General features: G+C 46.5%; 1 protein-coding gene across 1 annotated transcript in view; it reads right to left on the bottom strand.

Moving 5' to 3' along the window:
* Positions 1–12,835: 12,835 nt before the first annotated feature.
* sh3bgrl2 (SH3 domain binding glutamate-rich protein like 2) overlaps positions 12,836–20,845 on the bottom strand; it is a 62,186-nt gene continuing 54,176 nt past the window's right edge. The window contains exon 4 of the mRNA XM_084314006.1: positions 12,836–12,962. Within this exon, the coding sequence (XP_084170132.1) occupies positions 12,948–12,962 (15 nt within the window). The 3' untranslated portion in view covers positions 12,836–12,947. The remainder of the gene's footprint in view (positions 12,963–20,845) is intronic.

Consider the following 20,845-nt stretch of genomic DNA (forward strand, 5'->3'; position numbering starts at 1 on the left):
ACCAGAGGCTAGCGCAAGTCCTGATCGCCACGCTGACCGCTTCAACGGAAAGAGAACGTCTCCAAGCGCAACAAGAGAGTGAGCGTAACCGCCTCCAGAGTGAGCGTGAACATTCTAGACTGGAAGAGAGGCGCCTCCAGGCTCAAGAAACCATGGAGCGAGACCGCGCCAATGCACAGCGCGCCGCCGCCAATGCACAGCATGAGGCAGAACGAGACCGTCTGCAGGCGCAAATGATGGAGCAAGCGCTCCAGAGGGTGACTCCCCACTCCTCCACCCGGAGCTCCCGGAGATCATCACGACAAGGGTCGAGGGCACCTTCCCCTCCCCGACCAAGCTACACGGGACCCAGCCAACGGGAAGAACCTGCTTACGTCGCCGAGAAACTAACCAAGCGACTACAAAGCCTAGCGGAGGACGAGGGAGGACGTAAAGCCCACACGCACGAACCCATCTCAGACCAGGAGGAACAGTGCAGCCCCGATCTCAGCCCCGACACGCTGCGTTACGAACCTCCAACCCGTCCCAGGGGTGAGTTTGAGCAACAGACAGCACCGAGCAGCAGTACCTGGGGGCCCGGCCTCTGGTTCCCACCCAGCACAAACCCACGACCCCACGTACGGGGAGACTCGCCAAGGAGGCCTCTCCCCCTACGCACATCAGTGTCACAGCCATCCATGGCATCCTACATTGGGACACCCACATTCCCAGACTTTACGCGAGAAGACAGAGCGCAGTATACCGAACTGCGCATGTGTTTAGAGACCATTATGTCCGGAGTACAGGACGAGTCCTACAAATATGCCATCCTCCTTAAGCACCTCAAAGTAACCAGAGCGCACAACATAGCGCTGGCATACTCTAATTCACAGACTCCCTACTCTGATGCCCTGGTGGCCCTCAACGCGCGTTACGGACGTACATGGGACTATGTCATTCAGGAGATACGGGAGATTGAACGTCTCCCCCCAGCTAAAGACAATCGAGCCCTGGACGACCTATCCATCAAAGTACAATCCCTGGTAGGGATGCTCAGGTCACAACGAGAGAAGGGGATGTACGAGTTGTACGCCAACTCCAACGTGGAGCAGATATTAGAGAAGCTCCCCCCATCCCGCCAAGAACGTTTTCGGCGGCAAAGAAATCACCGTGACCCCAATGGCCCAGAACAATCACTCCTAGACCTTGCTGACTTCCTAGCCAGAGAGGTCAGCAGCCTACGGATCGACACCTTCGCGTGGGGCGGCTCTAACACTAAAGAGGGACCGAGAAGGTTTAAAGACCAAAGCAGGCCGAGTCGGTGCCGCGACAAAAGAGCCATAACCCCCTCCCGCTAAGGGAAAATGGAAGATCACATGCCAATATTGCGACAACGAACACTGGCTGTCACAATGCGACGCATTTAAGAAACTGACCGCCGAAGACGTGAGTCAGTGGATTAAAGCGAACCGCCGCTGCTTCCGCTGCGCGCGCAGCCACATGGCAGCTGAGTGCCGCCTCAAGAAAAAGTGCGGCAAGTGTGACGGCGCCCACCTAGAAGCCCTACACGAGAGCAACAAACGGAGACCCGCCCCACAAAGCAGCTCGAGAGCAGAAGTACTCTACATAGACCCTGCGAAGAGCGGGAGCTCCCGGGTGCTCCTCAAGGTGGTGCGAGTGCTCCTCAGTTACGGGGACAAGGTACTCGACACCTACGCCGTCCTCGACGACGGGTCGGAGAAGACTCTCCTCCTCGCTTCCGCCGCGACCCAGTTGGGCCTGTGGGGTCCAGAGGAGACCATGACAATCCGTACCATTCGTCGAGACTTAAAGACAATAAAGGGCGAAAACGTTTCGTTCACCATAGCAGCGATCGATCAGCCCGAGAAGCGGTACAGCATCAACAAGGCGTTCACAAGCCACGACATAGGTCTGTCACGCTATGACTACCCCATCCCACAGCTGAGGGAGAAGTACGCACACCTACGCCGACTGCCCATACCGCTCATCGACGGCGCCACACCGACCCTGCCCATAGGCTCCGACCACGCAGACCGCATCGTCCCAACGGACGCGGTCCACATCGGACCCAGAGGCTGCCCAGCCGCGGTTAAGACCCGACTGGGCTGCACGCTCCAGGGCCCTCTCTCCGGGCCTTCCAACCGACCAACGTCCACACGCTGCCTTTACACCAAGGTGAGCGACCAAGACACTACCCTCTTGCAGCACGTTGAGAGACTATGGACACTAGACTCGCTGCCATTCAAGAACGAACGCAAAATGGTTCGCTCAAAGGAGGACAAGTACGCCATAGTTCTACTCGAGCAGAAGACTAAGGTCGAGGTCGACGGAGTGCTAAGATACGCGACCCCACTCTTGAGGCGGGAAGGGATGCCCACCCTTCACGCGTCAAAGGAAGTGACACAACGCTATCTACAGAACACCGAGCGGCGTCTCGCCAAAGACCCCCCTCAAGCAACGATATATCGTGCCGAGATCGAAAAGCTGATCACGGCTGGCCATATAAAGAAAATCGACGACCACGAGGCAGACCAGACGACTGAGTCCTGGTACGTGCCCCACCACAAGGTCACCCACAACGGAAAGAACCGCATCGTATTCAACTGCAGTTATCAGATTGGACTACAGAACCTGAATAACCTGCTCCTGCCCGGCCCGACACTCGGCCCCTCCCTCCTCGGCGTACTGCTACGTTTCCGCCAGGACAAAGTGGCCATCAGCGGCGACATCAAGGGAATGTTCCTACAAGTGCGACTGATGGAGGAAGACAAGCCTCTGCTGAGGTTCCTGTGGAGAGAGAGGCTCGACGACGAACAACCCTCGATATACCAATGGGAGGTACTCCCATTCGGCACCACCTGCAGCCCGTGCTGCGCCACGTTCGCGCTACAGAAGCACGTGGCCGAAGACCCCGGAGCCGACGAGGACGTCAGACACAGCGTGGAAAAGAGTTTCTACGTGGACAACTGCCTACAGAGCGTATCTACGCCAGAAGAAGCCGAGAGCATCCTACTGAAGCTACGAGCCTCACTGGCCAAAGGTGGATTCGACCTCAGGCAATGGGCCAGCAGTGACCCTCAAGTCCTCTGCAGCCTCCCCCCAGAGACAAAGGCAGCAAGCAGCGAGACCTGGATGGCGACCACCCCAGGTGAAGCGCAAGAAATGACATTGGGCCTCGTCTGGCGTTTCAAAACGGACTCGCTTCATTACAAACACACACCCCTAACTACGGATCAGGGAAGGTCCAAGACTCTACCGACCACTCGGCGGAGTGTGTACCGAACACTCGCCAGCCAGTACGACCCAATGGGATGTATCCTACCTTACACCACTCGGGCGAAGATGCTGGTGAGAGAACTGTGGGACAATGAGCAGGACTGGGACGACCCCATACCCAAGCACCTGGCTTCCACCTGGAGAGAATGGGAGGGAGAACTCGACTCACTCCGAGAGGTGACCATCCAACGGAGTTACTTCCCCCCTACAGTGCGGCTGGAGACGTGTCAGATAGACCTGCACATCTTCAGCGACGCCTCTGAAGTGGCGTACGGATCGGTGGCTTACCTGAGAGCCCGAGAAGAGGGAGGAGAAGTACATGTAGCCTTCGTCCTAGCCCGTTCGAGGATAGCTCCCCGCAAGCAGCAGTCGATCCCGCGACTAGAGCTCTGCGCAGCTCTGGTAGGCGCGCAACTCGCAACAATGATACAAAGTGAACTCACCATACCGGTGCGTGAGACCATCCTGTGGTCAGACTCTATGACCTGGATCCAGTCCGACTCCTGTCGGTACAAGGTTTTCGTCGGAGTCCGAGTCACCGAGATCCAAGACCTGGTAGGAGCAGCATGTTGGCGATACGTTGACACCAAGCAGAACCCAGCGGATGTCATCACATGGGGGATGTCCTTAGACAACCTCACACGTCCTAACCCTTACAGTGACGGTCCTGAGTTCCTCAAGCTCCCGGAGGAGAAGTGGCCTACCCCCACACCACGGGAGGCGAGCCAAGATGAGTCAGATATCAAGAAGTCTATGTTCTGCGGGCTGACGCACGCCCCGGCTCCAACGGACCCGAACCTAGACGACTGTTTAACTCTTGAGAGTGCTCAGAAAAGGACATTCTTATGGCACCACCCGGAGACTCCCCCCACCACAGACCTCAACGCATCGAACTACAAAGAAGCCGAACTTCTTCTGCTAAGGAGAGCCCGAAGAGACTCATTCCCAGAAGAACTAGATTGCCTGACAGGGAAAAAGCCAGTCCCCTCAGACAGTCGACTCCTCACCTTGGCCCCAGAGCTCGACGCCCAGCACCTCATCAGGATGGGTGGTCGATTGAGACGGGCCCCGGACGTGACCGAAGATGCTAAGCATCCCATCGTCCTCAACAGCCGACACAAGATAACCGAGCTGATCATCCAGAAGTACGACGAGGTGGTGCACCACACGGGGGCCGAGAGAGTCTTTGCGGAGATCCGACGGCGCTTCTGGATACTCCAAGGGAGAGAAGCTGTATGTCGCTTCCAACGGACTTGCTCAACCTGTCGCAAGTGGAGGGCACAGCCTAGTATTCCGATGATGGCCGACCTGCCTCCCTGCCGCCTCCGACTCGGTGAGTGGGCCTTCCACTCCACGGGCGTGGACTGCTTCGGCCCATTCAACGTCAAGAAAGGAAGAGGGACAGAGAAGAGGTGGGGCATCGTGTACAAGTGCATAACCACCCGAGCTGTTCACATTGAAATCCTCCAGACCATGAGTACGGACTCATTCCTAATGTCCTTCCGGAGATTCCAAGCCCGGAGAGGAACCCCATCAGTGCTGTTGTCCGACCAAGGGACAAACTTCAGAGGAGGAGACACAGAACTGAGAGAGAGCTTCCTGGCTATGGGTGAAGAACTCAAGACCCGCCTCGCTCCTGCTCAGATCACATTCCAGTTCAACCCCCAGAACGCCCCCCATTTCGGGGGAACGTGGGAGAGAGAGGTCCGTTCCATAAAGATTGCTATGTACACCGTACTAGGGGCCCAGACCGTGGTTGAGGAAGTCCTGATGACGGTCCTCACAGAGATCGAGGGCGTCTTGAACTCTAAGCCCCTCGGTTACGTCTCGTAGCAGACATCGACACCGTCACCCCAAACTACATCTTGATGGGGCGGCTGGACCCTGCCCTTCCTCAGGCGGTGTACAGACAAGACGAGATGAACGGCCGGAGAATGTGGAGACACAGCCAAGTACTGGCCGACCAGTTTTGGACCCGCTTCCTCCTACACTATCTACCATCCCTTCAAGCCCGTCAGAAGTGGGTAAAAGACAGGGACAACCTGAAAGTGGATACCATCGTAATGATAATAGACCAGTCACTACCCCGAGCTACGTGGCCGGCCGGCCGTGTGAGCAGAGTGATTACTGGTTCCGATGGGAAGGTCAGAGCGGCAGAAGTCATCGTCCAAGGGCGGACCTACACCAGACCTGTAGCTAAGTTGATAGAGCTGCCGGAGATCCCTGACTCCCCTGACGACGACCATGACCCACTGACTTTGTAGATTGTTCCAACTCCCCATAACACAGTATGGAGAAGTTGACTTGACATTAATATTAATCTGTGCCCATTTATTTACTAATTAGGTGCAGACTAATTAGGAGGCGGCTGTTCTGAAGGGCCAGATTAACATTGAGAATCTACGTTTATTATTTTATATAACTTGTATATTATTTATATATATAAGCTATATACCTTTAAGCCTCTGTTTGAATCATAGCATTATTCGCTCGCCTCATTGGACACCGCCCTTGACACTGGCGGCGCCAGCGGTCGCGCCCCCCAGACAAGTTCAAAGACGTGTCCGGGCAAGTTGAGACATGCCCTTGGCCGGCGCATTGATTCCGGACAAGGAATTCGGTTGCGCTCTAGAAATCACTCTGAGTATATATAGTGTGAACAGTGCGCGCGTAAACCTCGGAAAAGTGAAGTGAAGTGAAGTGCGAACCTAACCTAGCAAGCAAGTGTGTGTGAACTTAACGTAACGAGTATCAGAACACGAGGTGAAGTGTGGAGTAACCTAACAGCAGAACGATTGGACATGTGAGCAGTGGAAGCCTACCCGCGGTGTATCGTTACGGATAGCTAGTAGCTACTTAGATACGACCCTAATATTGTAGAACCATTGTTGGTGTATTATAGTGAATTGTGTAAGCGAAGTACCGTGGAGAAGAGCATAGTTACTACCATTGGCGTTTGGATTTAACTACACCTGAAGACCTGCATCGGGCTAGCTTCGAGGACGAAGCTAGCTAGCTATCATCACTGCCGTCAGGCTTTGGATTAAGAGCTATTACCCTGCTATCGAGCACTTGGATTACAAAGACTGGATCCGTACGAGACCCCCTTTTCTTCAGTGACCAGCAGGAGTATCCGACTATTCTTCAATTCCTCTGGAGCTTACCACTCCGTGGGGGAAATCACCAGTCTCCAGCTATACCCCTCGCTTGCCTTGTATCGCCATCTCACTCCATGCAGCGTTCCGGTCGAGTATTATTAACATAGGAATTATTCATTCCCACTGACTTTGATACTCTGACATTCTACTATCATTCGCCATAAAAGAGCAACGTACTCATTTCAGTTGTATATTGATATTGCTATTAAAATACTGTAAACGTTATCTCTTCGTCCCCGTGCCGTCTATTGAGTGTCTGCCATATTTAACTAACTGTACTGTCTGGCAAGTAATAATATTTAGTAGTGGTTTAATCTAAACAATCTTTAATACAGTCAGGGTTTTGTAACCCCTCAGTTACAAGTACTGTATTTGCAAATCTGGTATGTCATAAATGTATAGATGTAGCAGTACTGTCTATTTGTATGTCATGTATGTCATATATCATATATGTCCTGATGAATTAAAAATGGGGGACCCTGATGTAAACCAGACGAAAGTCTTTCTCTGGTCTGCATCCCCTTAACAATTGTGTGTATTGAGCTGTACTGTATTGTACCCATTCTGCAATCTGTTAATAAAGTTTTCAATCAATCAATCAATCAATCACACACACACAACACACACACACACACACGTATTGTATACATGCGAAATTAATCGCTCCAGCAAAGTAGGCTTCTATTAATATAATGACTTGTTTTGTTAGGTATTATAGTAGTAAATCCTACTGTAGAACATATTGACATCTCATTTAGTAATGTCAATACTGAATGACTGCGCGATTGGCTCTTGACAAGTTCAGTATTGACATTACTAAATGAGATGTCTGGGGGGTTTCATCACCTGTGTATGTTACTAACTCTGGTTGGATGGTGTATTGTACTTGTGCTGTATAATGACAATACATTTGAATCTAATCTCATTTTGAGATCAGTCGCAAATCGCTTCCGCACTACCTGTTGAATGGGTCAGCATGGTGCAGATACAATGCAGACCCTCTGCTGTTTTGCACACAGTCCTCGCCGTTTTGCACACGCCTCCTTCGCCTTATAAGGAGCTGGCGGGCGTGTCTGTATGCAAATGCCGGTGTATGAGAACACGCTTTGCAGTTTAAGAATGAGTGACGTATTTCATTCATGGGAACCCAGCTGCAAAGATTTTGGCCACTTACGGAGACCGTTTCACGTGTTCAGGTAAATTTGTTAGTACAAAATCTTTACCAAGATATTAACAAATTATGAACATGTTCCAGAATGAGGACCAATGGACCTCATTCACCAACATTGTCTTAAGTTTTCTTTTATGACAACCTCCTTGGAAGTTCGTAAGAGAAAGCCTACGACAGTTACCCCCGGGTTCATCAACACGTGGAGAGGTTGTCTTAAGTTGCCAAAATGATCACAGCTGCGAACCCCTGAATCAAGTACGCCACTCATTCACAAACTGGAAGCACGTTCTCGTACACCTAAAGTACAAATCCCCCAAAACAGTACTTACGTATTGTAACGAAGTACAATTACTCAAGTCAAGTACTTTACACCCCTGGTACTTGCTATTGGCCGATCAGATCAGTATTGCTATTGGCCAATCAGATCAGTACTTGCTATTGGCCGATCAGATCAGTACTTGGTATTGGCCGATACAAATAGTTTTGTATTAGAATCGTTATCGGCATTGGAGAGGTGGCATATGTGCATCCCTATACTTTAAACTGTATTTGCTGTATTTTAGTGTTGTAATACTAGAGGGTAATTGACATTGTTATGAGTAAAATACCTATAGATTTATGATGCAAGTTCCAAAAAATGACCATCTACAAATCAAACTCTTTCAGAATATGTAAATATAACCATAAATTATATGATAAAAAAAAATACCGGATTGGGTCTTTAAAAGCCTAGATATTCAGATAGATAAATGGAGAGAGGCAAAGCCATTCCGGTTAATAAAAGCAAGACAGAAGAACGTGACTCACTGTGGAACAGGTTTAGTTAAATACAACATATTACAGTATTCTATCACCATAAACACAGTGTAGCAACGACATACGTAAGCAAACATAGAAAGGAGTACTAGAAATACATTTCTTTTTCAGTTTGGAATGTGTCGTGTTCTCCACATGTCGACTTAAAAATGAAAAATTCTCCCACAAGATGGCACTACATTCAACGAGTATTTATTCAACATATCGTGTGTGTATCTTCTTTGCTTATACATAAAGCACTCACCCATGATGCAATAGTGAGAGTGAGGGGGTGGGGGAAGAAGAGATATATGAAAACTGCTGGTCTAATCAGAATCACAGTTGCTTATAAACATATGCCTCATCTTGATCCCGCCACCTACAGATCTATTTAAAAAACGTCCTCCCGATCAATGGGAACTAGAGTCATCTTTTGAGGGGAATAATATTGGGCAGTGTTATAGATGTGGAGAGAAAATGTTTTACACAGAGCCACATTGTAGAGAGAGATAGGCTCTGTGTCAGCGCACCAATCACAATCATCTCCATTCCATTATTATACACCGTTATGGCCTGGTGACGGCACACCAGGAGAAAAAGAATGCATAGATGAAAGGAAAGAAAATATCTGTCCATCCGTTTAATATGAGGGGCAAGGGCCGGAGTCATGTGATCCCCACCTCTGTTCATCCATGACTTGTGTGGCTGAGGGGGAACTGTCTGCGGCTACATCTGAATTACAAAGTACCGTTAGGTACATGGAGTGCAGTCAGTGTGTGCGCGACACATTACATGCAACACATTTGGGAGGCCTTGCACAACCAGACGTAAGGAGTAAACAGTTCACTCACATCTGTGCGAACAGGAGGGTATATTATCTCAGTTTTACAAAAAAACAAAAACACAAAAAATTATGCTTCAGTGGTCAACATGTTTTTTTGTTGTTGATGTTTTTGACATTTATTTTACTGGCCTGGGACCGGAAATTACACAAGAAACGATGGTGTCTTGTTGGTCCTTGTAGTATCCCTAAATCCCATTCCTAGACAGTGCACTAAACAGATCACATGTTGAATAGTCTGTACTATGGAGAAACGGCATGCAGTCTTCGTGATCAAAACTTAAAGGGGAACTCCAACATTTTGGGAAATTAGCTTATTTAACATCTTCCCTGGAGTTAGACAAGAAGATACATACCTTTTTTGTCTCTGTGCGTGCATTTTAGCTTTGGGAATAGACGCTCCGTTAGCATAGCTTAGCTTCATCACTGGAAGTGAGGCAGGACAGTAGCCTTACAGTGTATTGCAAGGTCTGACATTGACCAAATTTGATATGCATGACCTTGGTGGGCTCTAGGTCAACTCCTGAAAAGGGGGTCAATGTCAGACCTTGCAATCAAAAGTTAGGGGGCGCACTGAAATTATGGCAAGGGTTATTAGCCCCCTAACTTTTGATTGCAAAGTCTGACATTGACCCCCTTTTCAGGAGTTGACCTAGAGCCCACCAAGGTCATGCATATCAAGTTTGGTCAATGTCAGACCTTGCAATACACTGTAAGGCACTGTAAGGCTCTAACCCTCCCCCACTTCCAGTGATGAAGCTAAGCTATGCTAACGGAGCGTCTATTCCCAAAGCTAAAATGCACGCACAGAGACAAAAAAGGTATGTATCTTCTTGTCTAACTCCAGGGAAGATGTTAAATAAGCTAATTTCCCAAAATGTTGGAGTTCCCCTTTAACCAGCGCTTGGCAGTGACGCTGTACTCCTTTCACTACCACTCTACCAAAAGGTTAATAACCCTTTCACTGCGACACTACAGAAGAATAACCCTTTCACTGCCACAACAAAGGGTTAACCCTTTCTGTAGTGTGGTAGTGAACGGTTAACCTTCTGTAGTGAAAGGGTTAAAGGGGCACTTCACATAATCTCACACATCCAAAAACATTGAATCCTTAGCATCCGCGGAGCTAATGATGCTAATGATGGAGCATCGCCGTTGGTTGTGTGATAGTAAAGGGCTAACCTTCTGTATTGTCACAGTGAAAGGGTTAACCGGCTGTCGTGTGGCAGTGAAAGGTTTTTTTTAATAAAAAAAAAATAAAAAAAGGGTTGTTCCTGATTCACATATATACATGTCACCCTGGCGTAACATTGTATTGCTATATTAACACAACACACATGTAGGTGTTAAGTGAGGGACGACAACACTGCTCGTGTTTGAGTGTGTGTGCATCATGTCAAATGTTTGTGTAAATTATCAGTGCTGCTCATCATTCACAAAGTTGTTACACAGCTCCGACGGAGACTTTCCTATAATCTAGTCTCTCAGATTTGGTCTTTCACAGTGATGTGTGGATCTGGACATCTGTCAACAAAGACATTAAAGAGCCAATCAATGATCCAAACATAAAAAAAAAAAAACAAGAAATAAGCATGGAGACATCATGTCTTCCTTCCCTATAGCAGATTGACTGAGCTCTCGATATACAAGGACAAACTGTATTGTACTCGCTGTATTTTGTGGCTGTAAAAAGGTTAGTTTACGTTGGTAATGGTGGTAGATATTGGAGCAAAACAGATCTATTCTGATTTACAATGGAAACTGCAAATAGGGGGTTTCCATCTATAGATCAAGCCCCAATTTGATATGGCAATGCAGAACATTACAGATCGGGCCTTTAAACAAGAGTTCTATATTATCAGGTGCTTGGTAGGAGGGTTGGTTGGTGTTTGTGTGTATGCATGTAGCCTACATGCATTTACTGGACTGCTTCCTTAGTCACACAGTTGGCTAAGCTAAGCTGCAACGCCGAAGTCGTCCTCCACACGCTCAACAAGTGCACAGCACACCCTTCCAAGAACCTATAAAGTCCTGGCGTAAAGATGCTCAGATATAGTCTCCAAGTACAGTATGTGGAACAATACTGCAGTCCTTTTATAATGTTCCTTGATGCCTATGTGGACATTATGCAGACCTCGGCATATGTTTGTTTAGTGTTTACATATATACCTGCTGTTCTCTCGATACACGGCATGTAACACTGAACGGCACAGGAAGTCCTTCATTCCGACAGCCATCAGACTCTATAATGCATCAGACAGTACAGGCTGGCGAAATCCTCCTGGACACTTGAAAACATTTTACACTTCTCACAATCTTCCTGGACACTTTTCACACTTATTACTGTACATTTTACTGTATATTTTTGGCTGGATAGTTGTATATTTAGGATTTTAGAATATATATACATACCGAATGTATATCCCGGACCGTATTTTATTCTTTATTCTATTTTATTCTTATTTTTAATATTATTATATTCTTATTCCCGTTTTAGTCCTATTAACTACCTAAATGTTTATTGTTGTTCAATGTGAGCGATCTGTAGTGCCGAATTTGTGTGTGTAGTGCCCTCGGGATTATTAAAGGATTTCTATTCTATTCTAATATATGGATCCGATTGTACACATGCTCGACTGTGGGCGATTTTGATTATTCTTTTGATCATCAGACAGACAGCAGAGAAGAACGATGGGAAAGCAAAAGGCTCTTGAAGGCGTTTTGAGGTTTAGACCACAAAACAGTATGGTTGAAATTAATTGAAATCCCCGAAAGGCTCTTGAGATTAATGTCCTTTCAAGTCACCCGTCACTGCATCTGCTCCGATACACAATACGAGGCCTCCTCACGTCAACATGGACGATACAGTGCTCTACACACCACATTGCAAATGGACACACACACACACACCCAGGTTGTCTCAAGTTGCATTAAGTGCAACCTCTCAGTTCCTCTCACTTAACCCTTTCACTACCACACTACAGCAGGTTAACCCTTTCACTACCACACTACAGAAGGGTGTGGTTGTGGAAGGGTTAACCCTTTGGTAGTGTGGTAGTGAAAGGGTTAACACATCCTTCACCAACAGCTGCTATGATTCAGACTGAAAGACGGACAGACTGACCAAGAGACACACGCGTGCAACACAGACGCACACGCGTGCAACACAGACACACACACACGTGTGCAACACAGAAAGACAAGACGGTCAAAACAGTGTCTCTGGATGCATCTGTATACAAGTCTCGCTACACCACTGAACTCCTCCCACACATCGCTTAGCGCTCCGCAGATACTTTCAAACTGTACGGAGCACACTACTAGTGATCCGAAATAATGCTACACAGCCTTCAATGCTACAAAGGAATTCATACAGCATTGTGAAAGGAGCACCTTGCACCTTGTACACAGTGCAAGACAAGAGAAGGTAACACACACACACACAAGCATTTTGTAATTTGTTCTGTCGCTGGGGAGTCGACCCATCCTCTGTCGTCCCTGCAGCCTCTTGTAGGCGAGCCGGCTCTCGGAGGCTTGAGCGCTGGGCGACCTGGTCCAGAAGTGTGTTCAGATGTTTTGGCAGCATGTTGGCATCTTAGGCAGGATCGCCGGCAGGAAGAGGCAGTGATTCAATACAGGAAGTGATGCGATTGTCCTTGTGCTCAGGGTGCCTGGGGGAGTGGCATTATGGTACCGTTGGTTGAGTCTACGATTCGGAATCCTGAAACGATAAGAAGAAAAAGGGCATCGTTGGGACAAATTACTACATATTTACTACACGTTCACTGCTCCCGTCTAAAGGGCCGGAGCACACAGATCCGTTGTGTCTGTCCATCTGCTTTTAACCTGTTAAGCATCGAACGGCCCGCTTGCACACATTGCGGCACATTGCGCTCGTCCGCCGGCTACGTTTCTCCCGATCATTCATACATTGTTGGAAAGTTTAAACTTTCTCTCGACCTATTGCAGGGGTCGGCAACCTGCGGCTCTTTATCCAATCAGCTGCGGCTCCCTGGCCACAAAATAATAATAATTTTTTTTCTTATTTTGGAGATCGATGTCATACTGTGACACTGAAATGAAAAAATATTTCATCAACTAAAATATTTAGTCAAAACAAATATTTCATCAACTAAAATATACAGTACGTCACACCCCGCGCCTCTCCCTGCCGTCTGCAAGTGGCTAATCTTGAGTTTACCCCCCAGTAAGCTAACCATGGATAAATCCAAAAAAAGGAAAGTCTGAGGAAAATAGAGGGTTTAATTCAGCGTGGACAGATTAATTTGCTTTCACGACTAACGATGCAGGCTTACCTGTATGCCTGATATGTGGTGCGAAATTTGCGAACAACGAAAAATTAACTTTTTATTCGATAGATTTTCCACAAATAAGGGAAGGACTCAAATAGAGCTGCATAGTTCAGGGTTTTATTTTAAAGTAGGTCTACAGATGCCAGTGTTTTTTCTCCTTTTGTGTTTTATTTCAAAGTAGGTCTACACCTGGTAGTCTTTTTTCAAAGTAGACTACTTTTTATTTTATAAATGTTCCACAAATAAGGGAAGGACTCAAATATACCTGAATAGTTCAGGGTTTTATTTCAAAGTCGGTCTACAGACACCAGTGTTTTGTCTCCTCTTCTGTGTTTTATTTAAAAATAGGTCTACACAGCCAGTCTTTTTTCTCCTCTTCATAAGAGTTTGATGTTTTACTTTGTTATAACAGGTAAAAACAGCAATAAAAAGTCAAATCTTTTCTTTTTGTTGCTTTATAATTCCATTAATGCAACAAACTGTGTGCTATAAGTATGAAGTATAATAAATCGCAAATTACTTTGGGTATGCAATTGTCAGGCGTTTTATGATAAATGTGGGGTATGCTTGGGGATATATAAAACGTTATACACTGTGTTATCTTCATTTTAAGGGTAAATAGGTTGTGCGGCTCCCTGAGCATTTTATTTTGTGGGAGGGGGGAAAGTGGCTCTTTTGATAGTAAAGGTTGCTGACCCCTGACCCATTGTGTGCTTTCAGTCTCGAGTTACATGTCGAAACATTCGACTAGCGTCATTTGACAAGCCATTCGGACAAGTGACCACGTCCGTTTGTGAACGGTCCTGAACGGACCAGTCACCTCTGATGGCGAAAATGATTGACCACCTTTGTAGCCAATGAAATTCTGGAGCCAGGGATATCCCATGCGGGGGCTGATCGCAACGAGAAAGGGGTAGAAGAAGCCGGAGAAGTCCTTTGTTTTGACTAGATGTGTGTCAAACAAATATTCACTGAGGGCCACATCAGCATTATGGTTGCCCTCAAAGGGCCAAATACCGTGTAAATGTAAGGTAATGTAAAATAAATGTAACTACTCCTTTACATATTGTTTCTGTATGTATTACTTATGCAAGTTACACATATTGCATATGCCTTTGCATAGATGTACAAATATATGTTAGCTTATGTTATTTTAACGTAAATCCTTTTAGTTTATCACGTTAAGAACCCCATATTACTCCCATCAATCAATGATCAAACCATTCAAGTAAATAACAAAGAAGATTATCAAACAAGCTATGATGACATTACGTTTGTTCAAAACCTTTGTGTCACAGTCAAGAGGGGCAGAACTATGGTGCAACCAACACGTGTGAGCTCCGAAAAACATGTGGGACAGTAGCATGTTACAAAAACAAATGGCTGCACACAGCCTTGCAGAGGCCATACATCCAACTAATGGGAGATAGTTTTATTACAGTCTGCATGAACACACAACTGTAACTGTAGAATAACTACTTTCCAAAAGAATAGATTGTCCAATACGTCGGATTCCAATAGGCTGTACTTTATATAGAATCTTCAGCGCACGTTACATTACAGTTGAGTTCTCATCAGTTTCATTCATAAAAACGCTCTCTTCCGTCGGCAACTCAATCACCTAAAAGGACGCAGCTGTTAGCAGGTGCAATGCATCCTGGGACTTGTATTTCTACTAACGTGGCGACTAATGTAAATAATAGTATCTCTGACTAGAATAAACAAACACTCTTCCACTTCCAAAGGTAAACAATAATCGATATTAACATATATGAAATATAACTCATAATCATTAACCTGGCCTATTAAGTTACAACATTCTCCCCCCCGATGAACTGCTAGTTCATCCTAGACCTCTAAACAATATAATAACTGAATAGGTCTCCTCAACAAAGTTCCTGAGGTAGTGCGAACTGTGCACGACCTCACAAGTCCATCTCGGCCTGGGAACAGTTCCTTGATTCTTCCCAGCTTCCAGGTTTGTCTGGGAGTGTTATCTTCTCCGATGAGTACAATGTCACCCTCTTTCAGAGGGGTGGGTGACGGCGTGTCACAGCCATGTGCTGATTTCAGATCCAGCAAGTAATCCTTATGCCAGCTATTCCAGAAGCTGGTTGCGAGTCTCTGCCTGTACTTCCATCTTCGGTTAATCTCTTTACACTTAGGATTTGAACGTTGTGCGTCAACTGGGAATGTCTTGGGCGGCAGAGACGTGAGTCTTTTACCCACCAGGAAGTGGGCTGGGGTCAGCGGCTGTGGTTCATCCACTTCATTGTGCACAAAGGTCAGAGGCCTAGAGTTCAGGATAGCCTCAACCTCCGTTAGGACTGTGCACATCTCTTCAAAGTTGAGTGAAGCTCTTCCAAGCACCTTCCTTAGGCATGTTTTTACGGATCCGACGAGCCTCTCCCAGAATCCGCCCCACCATGCAGCTCGCTCGGCTATGAACTTCCAGGTGATGCCCTTTTCTGAGAAGAACTCCAACAGCTGTGGGTCTTTGATGGCCTTCCACAGCTCCTTCAAGTCCAGCTCAGCTCTCTTGAATGTTCTTGCGTTGTCTGAGTAGATAACTTTACATATTCCTCTTCTGGCAATGAATCTTTTCAGAGCTAACAGGAATTTCTCTGTCGACTGATCCGAGACCAGTTCCAGGTGTATCGCCCTGGTCACAGCACAGGTGAACAGTGCAATGTATGACTTCGTCACCGATCCATTTGCCTTTACATAAAGCGGTCCTGCAAAATCCACACCTGTGACTTCGAAGGGTGGGGATTCAGTTATTCTGTCGCTTGGTAAAGGTGCAGTGATCTGACGTCCAGCCTTTGCCTTGAATCTCTTGCAGACAGTGCATCTTGCTAAAACACGCTTGACTAGCTGTCTAGCATGCAGTATCCAGTATAGTTCTCTTAGTTGTATTAAGGTGTCCCTCACTCCTGAATGCATTATCTTTTCATGACAGGACTGTATCAGCATTTCTGAGTATCTTTGTTTTCCGGGCAGAATCCACGGGTGCTGCTCTCGGAAGGTGAAGTTGGACTGTTGCAGTCTTCCTCCCATGCTGAGCAGTTCATATTCATCCAGGAATGGTTGGAGTTCCTTTATTTTACAGTCATTCGTCAGATTCTTTCCCGTCTTCAGTAATTTGATCTGCTGACTGAAACTTTGTTGTTGTATTGTCTTGATCCAGTACCTTTCTGCCTCAAAGAGCTCGTCAGCAGTCAGCTCTCCTTGTTTTGATTGATTTTCAATTCATCATAACATATATGACATACAGATAGACAGTACTGCTACATCTATACATTTATGACATATCAGATTTGCAAATACAGTACCGTTTGTGATACAAAAGTGTCCAGAAAAAGAGTGTATATACATCATTTGGCGTAGAAACTGTACATTGGAGGAGGTTGGGTGGGTGGGGTGGGGTTGGGTGGGTTGGGTGAGGGCTGTACATTGGAGGTGGGGGGGGGGGGGGGGGGGGGGTTGGGTAGGGGACACACACATTTTACACTGTACATTGGAATACTGACAAAGCCTTACTTGGTCATTTACTGTACAACTAGGTTAGGACATTTGTAGGGGCCAGTTTCGAATTGCAGTCTCACGTAGGTGTTTTTTGAGAGTGTTTTTGAAAGTGGGTAGTGATTCACATTCCTTTACAGCTTTGGGTAGGGCGTTCCACATTGATGTGGCATAATTGCAAAACGTGTTTAGTCCCTTGTTTGAGCCGAATCTGGGTTTTACATGATTTGTGGAGCTCCCTCTGGTGTTGTGATCGTGGTATTCACTGACCTTTGGGAAGTATTTTGACATGTACATGGGTACCTTGGTCGCGTAGTGTATCTTGTAGACCAGGCCCATTGCAAGTTGCTGTACTCTGTCGTCTACTCTAAGCCATCCTAGGTTGTCAAAGTGGGCAGGGGTGAGGTGGGTTCTAGGAGTCAGGTCAAGCAGTAGTCTGACTAGCTTGTTTTGAGATGTTTGTAATTTGTTTTTTAGTGTCTTTAGTCTTTTGTGTCTTTTTTTGTGTCTTTGTCTTCCTTTGAGCATTGGTTATGAATCTCTTGATCCAGGCAGTCACTCTTAAGACCCTTCTCAGTTTGCTATATCTTGCCAGCTCCAATACTGGTTCAGAGAGATCTGCGTCATTTGCAGTAAGCTGTACTGTGACCTGGTGATGGCACTTGAGTTCTGTGTGAACTTCTTCTGGAACCTGACCCTCATCAGTCTCCTCTGACTGATCAGGTGACTGGTCAGGTGTTGTCAGAACTTCAGGTCCGTACCACCATAGCTTGTTCTGTATCAGGTTTTCCACAGTCTGTCCTCTGGTAGGGAGGTCAGCTGGATTTACCTTCCCTTCCATGCCTGCGGTCAACAGCATTTGTTTAGCAGTTGTCGTCACAGTGTAAGCTTCTTCAACGTTGTGTGAACTTGCAATAAAATCATCGACATAAAGTGATTCTCTCAATGTCTCTACAACGGATAGATGTTCTGTCTCATACTGTTTCAGGTGTTTCCTGATTGTAGCAGCGAGTAAGAATGGACTTGGGGAAGCGCCAAAGACCACTCTGGTCATCCTTAACACTCGTGGCTCTTCCTCCTCTTCTCCCTTTGGTGGGCCAGTGAGCCACAAGAACCTCACGGCATCTCTGTCCCTTTCTGCGAGGGATATTTGCAGGAAGGCCTTCTTGATGTCTGCCATGAAGGCGATCGCATGTTGCCTGAACTTAATCAGGACGTTGAGGAGGTCTGGGTTCAGGTTGGGTCCTGTGAATAAGCAGTCATTGAGGGATGGATGGCCATTTTCATGAGATGAAGCATCAAACACTACTCTCAGTTTCGTCGTCACCTTGTCCTCTCCGAGTACTGCGTGGTGAGTTAAGTAGTATTTCACACTGTCTGTCCTTGCATCATCCTTCGGCACGTCCTCTGCTATGTTCTGTTGTAAATAGTCCTCCACTACTTCATGAAACCTGCTGTAAAAGGTAACATCTTTCTTTAGTATTTTCTTCAGACCATCAAACCTTTTCTTAGCGATTCTGTAATTGTCTTGGAGTTCTGTTCTTTCTGCCTTCCATGGCAACTCCACTTGGTATCGCCCATCTTTAAAGGTTGTTGTTCTCTCGAACATCTGTTGAGCTTCTTCTTCTGCTGGGTTCTGTGTTTTTTCGCCTGTTATACCCAGAGACTCAATTTCCCAGAATGCCTTTAGTTGATTGGAGACAAGTGTGTCTTCATCAATGGGGATGAACATGCATGCTGCCTCAGCTACACTCGACATGGACACCGGCCCCTGCACAGACCATCCAAAGGTGCTCTCCACTGCAACCAAAATCTCTGTCAGCCTCTCCACTTTGCCTGATACTATTTGCCAATAATAGTCTGCTCCTATCAGGATTGAGAGCTCTGGATCACTTTCATTTCCTGGGAAGTCTGCCAGACTCAGGCCCTTTTTCTTGAGCTCATGTTGAACCTGGTCACCAGGCACCTTCATCACTGCTGAGCACACCTGTGGGGTCTCTATAGCCTCTATTTCGATTTTTTGCTGGGTGTCCCAGACATTCCTCAAGGTGACCTTCACTGTGTTGTACTGTGACATTGTAGGGACAGAGGATCCAAACGTGTGAAGAGTGAGTTTCTCTTGTCTCATTACTGGTAACTTCAGGCTCTTCACAAGGTTTTCATGGATGAAGCTCCTCTGACTCCCTCCATCTAGTAAGCAACAAGCTATTACCCTGCCTCCTGGGCCTTCCACCCATGCCTTGGCAGTATGTTCACTGGATGAGGAATGACTGAGGAAACAACAGCCTCTTCCGAAACAGGGGGTTTCTGCTCCTCGCTTTTCTTGCCAGTGCACACAGCAATGTGATGTCTTCTTCCACAGGTTGCACAGGAGACCTGCTTTTTACAGAATTTGGCTATGAGTTTCTGTCCTAAACACACAAAACATCTTCCCATTCGCATTAGCCTGTCTTTACGTTCAATAACGTTGTCTGGGCAATGTTCTGCTTTGTGATCAGCACTGTCACAGAACAAACAGTTGTACACCTGGCTGGCTGTATGCAGTGTAGCAGTAGATTGCATGCTGGGTCTTTTTGGTCTCACTTCACTGAATGAGTAGGCCTGTTTCCATGGCTTGCTCTCTTCTTTCTGATGGTTGGATGTTGTTGTCATTTGCAGTGCTCTTTCTCTGCTCTGAACCTCCCTCTGTAGGAATGTGACTATTTCAGAAACTTTCCATTCATCATCTACTCCCCTCTGACGACTATATTCAAGAGCTATGCTATCTGGAATCATCTGCAGTAAAATTGGGCATAGCAGGCTTCCATAGGTTTCTGACACTACACCCAGTGACTCCAAGCTCCTCATTTGAATTTCACATTCATCATATAGCTGCCTCAATGCATTCACGTCAGAGGCTTTCTTCACAGGAGTAAGATTCAGTAGTTTTGACATGCGAGCACTGATCAGTAGATCTTTCCTTCCAAATCTATTTTGCAATAAAGTGGCCGCATTGTCATAGTTATCATCTGTTAATGTCAGTCCTGCTATTGCCTTTGCAGCTGGTCCAGTGAGATAGGTTTTCAGGTAAGTAAACTTCTCTCTTTTACACAGTCCATCATTATTGTGAATAGCAGTTTCATACTGGCTCCAGAATTCCTGCCACTTCAAGTTTCAAGTTCGTTTAATAGTTGTTGTTACGAAGGATCAGATTAAACCGAATATATATATTTATTGATTGATATATATTGCATAATATTTGTATATCGTTTGATATCCCTTGTATATTCCTTGTACATATACACGCAGGGACCGAAACTAAAGCCTGCCGCCCGCCAGGGGCGGGCTGTTTTTACCTTTGGCGCATGACACTTAGAGGGCTGCCCGCCGTGTGGCGTGTAGACGTGTAGTTCATAACTTCATAACGATACTCTTGTGCGAGTACAGATTATAGCCGCTCGTCTTTTTTTTCTCCGCCGCGAGATCGTTAAAAAACTACAAGTCCCACATCGCACTAGGTCCAATCACAGTAGAGTGACGTGACTGGTTTCATGAGAAAAAAAGCAAATGACCAATCGGAAGCTATCTGGCTTGTTTACTTCATCTGCTCTAGTCTATATCGGACCTCCAAGAGCTAACGTTACTGTTTAAACAATGACCCAGTCAACTATTCACTTTTAGTTTAATACATGACGAGGCATTGTCTAACGGTATCTAGCTGGCTAGCTACTGATAGCTGCTGATATCAACAAATGCTCCAGCAATAGTCTACTCGAGTGCATAATACCTC

The sequence above is a fragment of the Notolepis coatsorum genome, assembly GCF_963971535.1.
Source record: "Notolepis coatsorum genome assembly, chromosome: 5".
NCBI lineage: Eukaryota > Metazoa > Chordata > Actinopteri > Aulopiformes > Paralepididae > Notolepis > Notolepis coatsorum.